General features: G+C 28.3%; 1 protein-coding gene across 1 annotated transcript; it reads left to right on the forward strand.

Annotated features, from left to right (window-relative positions):
- Positions 1–1,366: 1,366 nt before the first annotated feature.
- On the forward strand, positions 1,367–4,455 carry LOC111020861 (putative xyloglucan endotransglucosylase/hydrolase protein 23). Its single transcript, XM_022297654.2, has 3 exons — positions 1,367–1,811; positions 2,411–2,604; positions 3,781–4,455. The coding sequence occupies exons 1-3, from the start codon at positions 1,515–1,517 to the stop codon at positions 4,172–4,174; spliced, it is 885 nt and encodes a 294-aa protein (XP_022153346.1). The 5' UTR covers positions 1,367–1,514; the 3' UTR covers positions 4,175–4,455.
- Positions 4,456–9,517: the final 5,062 nt, after the last annotated feature.

Raw genomic sequence — 9,517 nt, forward strand, 5'->3', positions numbered from 1 at the left:
CTGAAATTTTTATTCAAAAAAATAAAAAAGGAAACCTATCTGAAATTCATCTTGTCATGCATGTGTGTTATGTATATATAATACAAATAGCATTTCACACCGAAGTAATAAGCTAGAACAAGTATGATCTATATACGATTCAAAATTGAATGTTGAAAGATTCATTGAAAATCCTTTCAAGTGTAATACCATTTTGACACAACCTTGAATATTGAGGGGCATGTTAAAAACTTTTTAACAGTATCGATCGATTTAATTCTAAAAGCTGTTTTTGTAATTTAACTAATAAAAAAATTATAGACTAAAGTTTCGTTTGATAATTCTCTGGTTTTATTTTTTGTTTTTGTTTTTGCTTCATTTTCTTGGTTTTTGTTTCTTCTTTTTATTAAATAGAAACATAAATACATTTTGATAGTGTTTCTTGTTCTCGTTCTCCAAAATTTTAAACTAAACATAAAAAAAATTTAATTTAAATAAGTAAAACTTTTTAATTAAATATTCAAAATTGTTTATCTTATATTTATTTTTAACATTTATTATCCATTTTATAAGTTAAGATCAATATGATAAAATAATTTTTTGTTTATATTTTGGGGAAAAAAAACTGAAAATTTGAAACGAAAATAAGGAAGAAGAGATTTGATTTAATTGTTTTCAAAATTTCTACACAATCTTAGAAACATTTCTGAAAAATGAAAAAGGAGAAACATCAATAGTTGCCAAGACCAAGGGTCCATTTAGTAATATTCTAAATTCTTGTTTCCATTTCAATTTTTTTTAAAGAAAAATAGAATTTTATGACTCCCAACATTCATGGACTCCAGAAGAATAAAACAATAGTTTTATTTATGTTTCGTAACAAATTGGAAATAGGAATAAGAAAAAAAAATTGTTTGTTTCTAAAATTTCTATACAATTTTGATAATGTTTCTAAAAGATGAGAAACAAGAAACATCAAACTAAATAATTGTGAAACACTTGTATTTCTTCATAAAACACTTATATTTCTTCATAAAATTAGAAACGATAAGTAACACGAAACACAAACGTTATCAAAACCAACCATAAAAGAGTCTTAAATTTGTAATTCAAGAGAGGAGAGGTAGGCTTTGATTCTTGTGTATATGGTTTCAGTTTTGATGTGGGTGCCGTCCAACCGGTGCAGCCGCGGGCGGCCAAAGCATCATATATCTTCCAAATTGTGTGGTCGTCACGTCGACCAAAATGGAATACAGCAACATATGATCTATAATGGAGCTTTTAAGATTGCTTTCTAAAAGTCAAAATGGCTTATTTTAACATGGAAAAATCTCCATTCATTCTCTAATTAGAACTCAAAACAAAAAGAAAACGAGTTTTTTCCATATCCCCACAAGATTACAGCTCATTTTATATCCCCTCCAACCATGAATCCTTCAAACTCTCCTCCCTCTCTCTTTTAGATATCTTCAAATTTTCCCATATAAATTCCTCTCTCAATTCTTCCTTCCATCATCCTAAGTTGCCCACCAACCATGAACTATCAATCTTCATGTTCGTTGTTGTCGAATTTTCGGGCAGGGTTTATGTTTGTCCTTGTGGTGTTCTGTTTTTTGCATGTTTCGTTTGCTGAAGACTTGTCGAAGTCGGTTGACATCAGTTGGGGAGATGGGCGAGGTCAGATGCTGGACAATGGTGAGCTTCTACTGCTCAGCCTCGACAAAAGCTCTGGCTCGGGGTTTCAATCCAAGAACGAATACTTATTTGTAAAGCTCGACATGCAAATCAAACTTGTCTCTGGAAACTCTGCGGGTACCGTCACTGCATTCTTTGTAAGTTTCCACCTCAAGCCTTATTTGTAGAAATAAATGTGGATGTAAAAGAAAATCTCATAAAATAGAGATCTCGATCGATATATGTTGAGGTATTAGAATTTGAAATGATCATCAAGATCATTAAATTCATAGAAGTATTAGAATTAATAAATGAACATTAAAGGTTTTGATTTTTGTTAATTATTAGAGTTAGGTTCACACCGTTCTATCGACAATTTATTACATGACCATGTTGAACGCTCTTTTTTAATCTTTTGATTTATAGAAATATCAACAAAAATATCTATGACTAAAATTAATCCTATATCAAGTTCTTAAAATTTTGTGATGGAAAAGAAATAGAAAAAAAGATAATGTTAACCCTAGTAACTACCATTATTTCAATTTATAATAATAGTTCTGCAACCGCTTTTTAGTATAACATGTAGGGTGAGGTATCAAACTCAGAACTTCTTGATCAAAAATATATGTCAATTACCGCTGAACTATACTCATTTTGGTGGTTCTATTCCCGTATTAAATTACCACTGAATTTTAATTAAATATGGAAAATCCAATGATGGGACATACTTTAAAAAACCATGGTGTGATTTCAGTTATCTTCAAAAGGTGATAGGCATGATGAGATAGACTTTGAATTCTTGGGAAACACAACTGGAAATCCTTACATCCTTCACACAAATGTGTTTTGCCAAGGAGTTGGCAACAGAGAGATGCAATTCTACCTCTGGTTTGACCCAACTGCCGATTTCCACACCTACACCATTTTTTGGAATCACCAACACATTGTGTAAGTTCTATTTTCATTCTTTTATAACTTTCACAACCACATTTAAATTAATTTATAATTGAATAACATAACTTAAATCAATCTCAATATAGTTCAATTCATTAAGACATATCTCTAACAAAAAAAATTATGGGTTCGAATTACCATCTCCACATATTGTTGTACTAAAAAAAGTAGATAACAACTCAAAAGTATTTATATTTGAACCATTTAACGGACATATGAAATCATGATATTAAATCACCTCCTACTTTGACACCAGGTTAAATTAACATCGATTAACCGTTAATCCAAAAGCAAACTAAATTCTATTAAAAAAAAAGGGCACATTTATAGTAGATACCTAGCTCGCTGCTAATACTATAAAGAGAAATTTAATTATTAGAGCATAAATTTAATATTTATTTTAATAAATGTCATCATTTAAATTTTTTAAAGTATAATATAAGTGTGACATTTTTTTTCTTTAAATTTGAGTTATATTACATTTAAATTTAAATTTGAGTATGAGTTTAGTTTATGTTATTTTTGTAAAATTTCAAGCCTTTTGTTATATTTGAACATTTTGTGTTATTTATGTAAATGCCTCTACTGTAAAATTGCAAAAAACTTTAGGATCAACACTATTTAATTAGGATTATGGACCTACTCCTCATAAAAAACCGAGAGAGTCACCCAATCCCAAATCTTAGTCAGTATGGTTCAAAACAATCAAGAAATCTACTTAATATTTTTTTCTCACAATATTATATTTCTATTTTTTTACACCATTTTGGATTTCCTTCGTATCTTGATCTATTTAAACAATATTTAAGTGTTTACCGACCAACACTAACCTTTTACTAATTGGCATTAAATTTTTGACAACTAGCATAGGAGAGAGAAATGATTTTTTCTTTTTGAACTATCAAATTTTTGTTGGTTTTCACACAGTACTGTTAGATATCCATAAATAAATTAAATTTATCCAAGTTATAGTTTAATCTTTGGGTTGGGTGGTGATTTATTTATCCTTGATATCAGAGCGGGAGGTCCTGTGTTCGAACCTAAATATTGTTCGATATACTTATTCGAGTGGAAAGGGATTATGCTAAGGACAAAAATAACTACATAAATGAAAGACTATTTTGGACAAAGAGATCCTCATTACATTAATTAATTTGTACACTTATGCAGCTTCTACGTGGATGGGATTCCCATAAGAAAGTTCAAGAACTTGGAAAGCAAAGGAGTGGCGTTCCCACAATATCAAGCAATGAGGCTGTATTCAAGCCTATGGGATGCTGATAACTGGGCCACGAGAGGAGGTCTTGAGAAGACAGATTGGAGCCAAGCCCCATTCAAGGCTTACTACAGAAACTTCACTGAAGATGGCTGCTTTTGGCTCAATGGAAACTCCTCTTGTACTCCCAATTCACAGTCATGGCTGTGGGGAGATTTTGGTCAGGAATATGCAAAGCAAGGACAAATGAAATGGGCACAAAAAAATTTTATGATCTACAACTACTGCCAAGACACAAACAGGTTCCCACAAGGATTGCCTCTTGAGTGCAACCTCAACAGCTCCTAGGGGAGCCTGTAATAACAACCTTAAAAACACAAACAAAATTAAGAATGTCTCTCTATAACTTTGTTTTTTTGTTTTACTTTACTTCATTTGGCCGGTTTCAAGTTGTTTTGATTTTCTCTTCTTTTTGAATTTGGGGCATGAAACAAAGTTTGTTCTTAATATATACCTCTATAATGGTGGTTTAATTTTCTTTTTGTATCAGTTCATGGAGTAGAATCTTCATTGATGCGTTTTCATAGATTGAAAGGTTTGATATTGATATGATGGATACGAATTTAATATGGATGGTCACATGTTCGATCTCGAGATAATTTTCGCATATTATTTTAGAGTATCTCTCTATCCCTCCAATAAGTCGCACCTTCAAAGACAACAATAGCTCTCGTACTAGTCTTTGGGAGGATATAAGAGTCTATGAATCGTACTAATCCTCTAAATCAAAGTTCTTTTGTAATTATGATATGTCCACTATTTCTCTTAATTGCTTCTCACACCTTCCTCTAAGCCTTCTTATGTTTCTCATCACATACCTTTAATGAAATTGTACATCTTAAAAAAAAATCGCATACACATCTGAGAAATAATGTTAAAAAATATGGAAACATACCCTACCTTAAATTTATTAAATTAAAATTTTTAGTTTAGTGATTATTTAATCGTATGAGAAAATATAAAGATGCAACAAATTTAAAAATATATCATTAATATAGATAAAAGTACCGGTAACTGTCAAAGTAAACATAACTCAGCTAATTGACATATATTTCCAACAAATAAGTTGTGAGTTCAATTCCCACCTTAAACATGTTGTATTGAAAGGGAAAAAAAAGGGTGTGGAAACCTTATTATTTTTGTCATTTATTTATTTAAATAAGGTTTATGAGTTTAATGATCTCCCTGTTTTTTTCCGCTTAAAAAATATCAATATTTTTCACAATTAAATTATCTTCTAAGAAAATTATCATTGGTGATAAAACTAGTAATTTATTTATATAAAAAAATAATTTGTAAATATATGCTAATTTTTTTCTCGTATATTAATGATATATCATTTTTTATTACTGATATGCTTAATATAATGCATACGATGCCAACATATCTATCCATGTGATAAAAAATATTACTAATATCTATTTTTATGTCATTGGTATACAAAATATGCACTTATATGTGTACCATTGATTTATCCCTCACATATTTGTGCCATGTTTTGTAAAGCATTTTATCATTCTGACAGATTTGCTATGCATATGCCAATTGAGACCTTTAACATCTTTATTCATACTAATATTTAATTATTTATGTAACACTTATTATTTTTACTAATATTGTCTAATTTGCTTAAACAACACTCCAATAGGTCCTATATCTTATGTAATGGGTACAAATAAGGAAATATAAGAGACAGAGAAAAAAGTTTCTAATTTTGCTTTGGATGCATTCTCCTCCATAGGCTATAATTATTCTCCTCCTCTTAGCTCTTTAAATTTAATAATTTACAGCAGTCAATTAATTGAGTTGTGAGAAACTTTTCACTTGTGGCCCGTTTCGCAATGTTTATAATTTCTTTTCTTTTTTTTTTTTTTTGGTTTTTGTTAATTGTTAATTGTTTTCTCCTTTTCCAATAAATGGAAACAGAAATGTGTTTATAATTATTTGTTGTTTCTTCCTTCCTTCCTTTATTTTTATTTATTTATTATTTTTGAAAAATAAATAGAAACAAGTAACCATTTCTTGTTTCTTATTCTCTAAAATTTTAAATTAAAAAAAAAACATAATTTTTATATGAAATTTAATTTTAAAAAATATATATTCAAATTTTTTATATTATATTTATTTTGTAATATTTATTTTGCATTTTATGTTTTAGAAAAAAAAAACTCAAAATAGGGAAAAAAAATAAGAAACAAGAAAGTTGATTTTGTTGTTTCTAAAATTTCTACACAATTTTAAAAACGTTTCTTAAAAATGAGAAATGAGAAATAGGAATTGTTACCAAATGACTATGTTTCTCAAAAATTAGAAACGATAAACAAGAAACGTCTCAATATTAAAGCGTGTGTGTATATATATATATATATATATATATTCAGTATAACATGTAGGGGTGGAGGCACTACGAGAATTTATTTCCAACGAAAAATTTTCTTGACGTTGAAAAAGTTGTCGGGAAAAGTAATTTTTCCCTACCAAAACAAAATCGTCAAGAAAATTATAAGAAAGCTGGGCAACATTTTTAGAAATACCTTGGGAAAAACGTTGGGAAAATATTTTTTAAACATCGGCAGATGTATAGCTCTACCAACACTTTTAGAAAAACGTCGGAAATGTACTCTTCAAATGTACTTTTACCGATGAATATTTACCGTTGAAAAAAATAAAAATTCTTACAATGAAGTTCAAACACATGACCTTTTGATGGATGATATACATTAACCTCAAGTTGGCTAATGGACAAAGATTATTTAATGACTATGTTTAGTAGACTTTTTAGTAAGAACAACAAATAAGATCAAGCTCAACTTTAATTATCCTTGGTTACCATTTGAGAGTGACAAATAATATAGACTTCTTTTTTTATTACAACTGTGATAGGGAGATTTGAATTCACGACCTCCTAATCAGAGACAGATACCAATTATCATTGAGTGACAAACATCCACTTATAATGATGCATTGCATTAGCATATATTAAAGCTCTATTATGAAGGGGCAATAAAATGGAATACCACTCTCATTTAACCTCTTCCATATATATGGTCCCAAGATCGAATAGCCATAGGTTGTATGCATGTCTATTTTAGGTAGCCTATAAATTGTATTCTTAGTTTCTATGTCAAAATTGAATAGTCTCTCGTTTATGGATATGGGTATTCATGAGTTGGATTGGGTTGGATTGCAGTACGTTTTTTAGACCAAATTCAATGGTGCGAATGGTAGATTTTACCAACTCAAACAATTTTTATCAAATAATGAACTCATAACCAAACCATAAAATATTTGGTTAGGTTGGTTCGAGTTATTCGAGCTATTTATTCAAAATATTGTATAACAAAAATAAACAAATAAATAAATAAATGCTAATATCTTATACATATTTTCTAACGTTGAATCGAGATTTGTAAGCCAATGTTTATTTTTATGGTGAAAAACTACAATTCAAAAAATTATTTTTAAAAGCAACCGGTGAATAAATAACTCAAGAAGAAACGGAAACGTTACCAAACGGATAGTAGATAGCTACTTCCCTAGAAAATTATTGACCTCTATTAAATTATTTTATTTGAGTCCAACATTATTGACTTGGTTGATAACTTTAATTTGTGTGGGCTATATCGCTCAAACTATTAAATATCAATATACATAGGCCATAGCACATCGTATTTATTGCCATACACAACTCGCCTAACTGTGACATATGGACATTTATTTCACATTTTATTTTCAAAATAAGGTCCTACTTTTAGTTTTTAATTTTTTTTTTCTTTCAATGATATTGAAAAATACAGCACCCAGTGATTTGCCAACTATCATATATATGATTTTAAATTTAAACAGATACAAGTTCCTTCTGGTCCTTCAATAATTTTGCATAAAAAAGTTTATTTGAGCTCTTATTTTAAAAATTTTCAAAATCATTTAAGAAAAACTTTGTGTGATCATTTATGTCTTTTATTCATTCATATGATAAAGTATCTATGGAGGATGTACAGCGATTCTAGCTTGAACGAAATCAAGAATGATATATTGTCTATGTCACATCATGCACATGTATAGTGATTTAACCTTTCAAATAATTTTCTATGCAAAGTTTAAAAACTAAAATAAATCGGGACTAAAATTGAATATTTGAAAAGTTAAAATAAGTCCAGAGAAAATTATAAACGTTCAAATTTGTGGGAGAAGTAACATTTTTTACCTTTTTGACTAAAACAATTTTTTTAATGAATTGGTACCAACCTTGCAAGTTACTCAATCACGTAGAGAATTATATTTAAAAAAATGATTAAACTCAATCCTTAATTTAGTCATTAAATTTTAAAAATTCTAATTTTGGTGTTTTTTTTTAGGATTAAATATTTAACTTTTTGTCAAGATATATATATATTTTAACAGTTGAATTTTTCAGATTAATATTTTGCTTCTATTCAAATATCGTCGTCAACATACATGATATGTCTAATCAGTGTACAACGACAAAGACAATGACGATGGCGACATACTTTAAATTTCAATATTATAATAAAAAAATTTTAGAGACTAAACAGAACCAGAAATTAATGGTATAATAATCAAACTTAATTTCCAAAGGAGATCAAGCATTAAAAATCCGAAAATCCAGATGATAGATATACATCAAACTTAAAAATTTAAGATTAGTACATAAGGCACTTGGCATGGTGGAAAAATTGACAGCTCGAAGAGAGTCACATAATAATGTTGTATAATAAATACAAACAAGTTGCGTAGAGGGCTCCATCGGAAAAAAAATTTTTAGTTGGATTAAATTGAGTTGAAATATTTTTTTAGATTGAATCCAACTGTTCGAGTCAGTAAATTTATTAGACTCCAAATAATTATTATTAAATAATTAATCCAACTACATCCACCTAAATCATTTAATATTTAGATTGGGTTGATTCAGATTATTCTTATCACTCATTTAAAATATTGTATAATAAAAAAATTAAATTCTAATATCTTTTTATTTATCTATACAAATCGTAAGTTAAAGTTTATTTATCAGAATCCTTCAAAAACTTAAAAAATCAATTTAAAAAGTATTAAAAAATAAATGATACATAATTATTGGCTGAAATAAAATTAAAATAAATATCTCCATATAAATTATATGGTAAGTAAAATAGTTGATTTTAAAATTATTTAAAACCAATCTCATCCAAACAAATTTATAAAGTCAACTTAACCTTTGACTATGTCTCGAGTATAGATACTACTTCTATCTATTACGAGTCACATTAATATTGTTATTTAAAAATAGCATGAGATCTTATTGAATAATTATTTTTGAAAGTGGTGAGTTTTGGACAATCAACAACGTTTTAAATGTCGATGTCGATAGATATTTCTTGAAATGTTATAAAAAAAATCATAAAATTATTTTAATTAACAAATAAGTCTTTTCTTCATTTCTAAACGAGTTAAAAGAAGGATCGACATTAATATTATGTTTTATTAATAATATTTTATCCATCTTTTACCATACTTAAGAAATGTCGATTTATTTTTAGTGTCTATACCTCGAACTTACGTATACATGAAAATGTCTATCCTCCGTGAAAATTTAATGCTCTGGTTAGCAGCCCATCATAAATAAAGGCA

The sequence above is a fragment of the Momordica charantia genome, assembly GCF_013281855.1.
Source record: "Momordica charantia cultivar OHB3-1 chromosome 8 unlocalized genomic scaffold, Mcharantia_2.0 BLBB01000008.1, whole genome shotgun sequence".
NCBI classification, from domain to species: Eukaryota; Viridiplantae; Streptophyta; class Magnoliopsida; order Cucurbitales; family Cucurbitaceae; genus Momordica; species Momordica charantia.

What these genes read in the sequence shown, in the direction of transcription:
- LOC111020861 (XM_022297654.2), top strand. Translation starts at nt 1,515, where the DNA reads ATGAACTATCAATCTTCATGTTCGTTGTTGTCGAATTTTCGGGCAGGG. An exon ending in GTACCGTCACTGCATTCTTT is followed by an intron (nt 1,812 to 2,410) that starts GTAAGTTTCCAC and finishes GTGTGATTTCAG; the next exon opens with TTATCTTCAAAAGGTGATAG. An exon ending in TGGAATCACCAACACATTGT is followed by an intron (nt 2,605 to 3,780) that starts GTAAGTTCTATT and finishes ACACTTATGCAG; the next exon opens with CTTCTACGTGGATGGGATTC.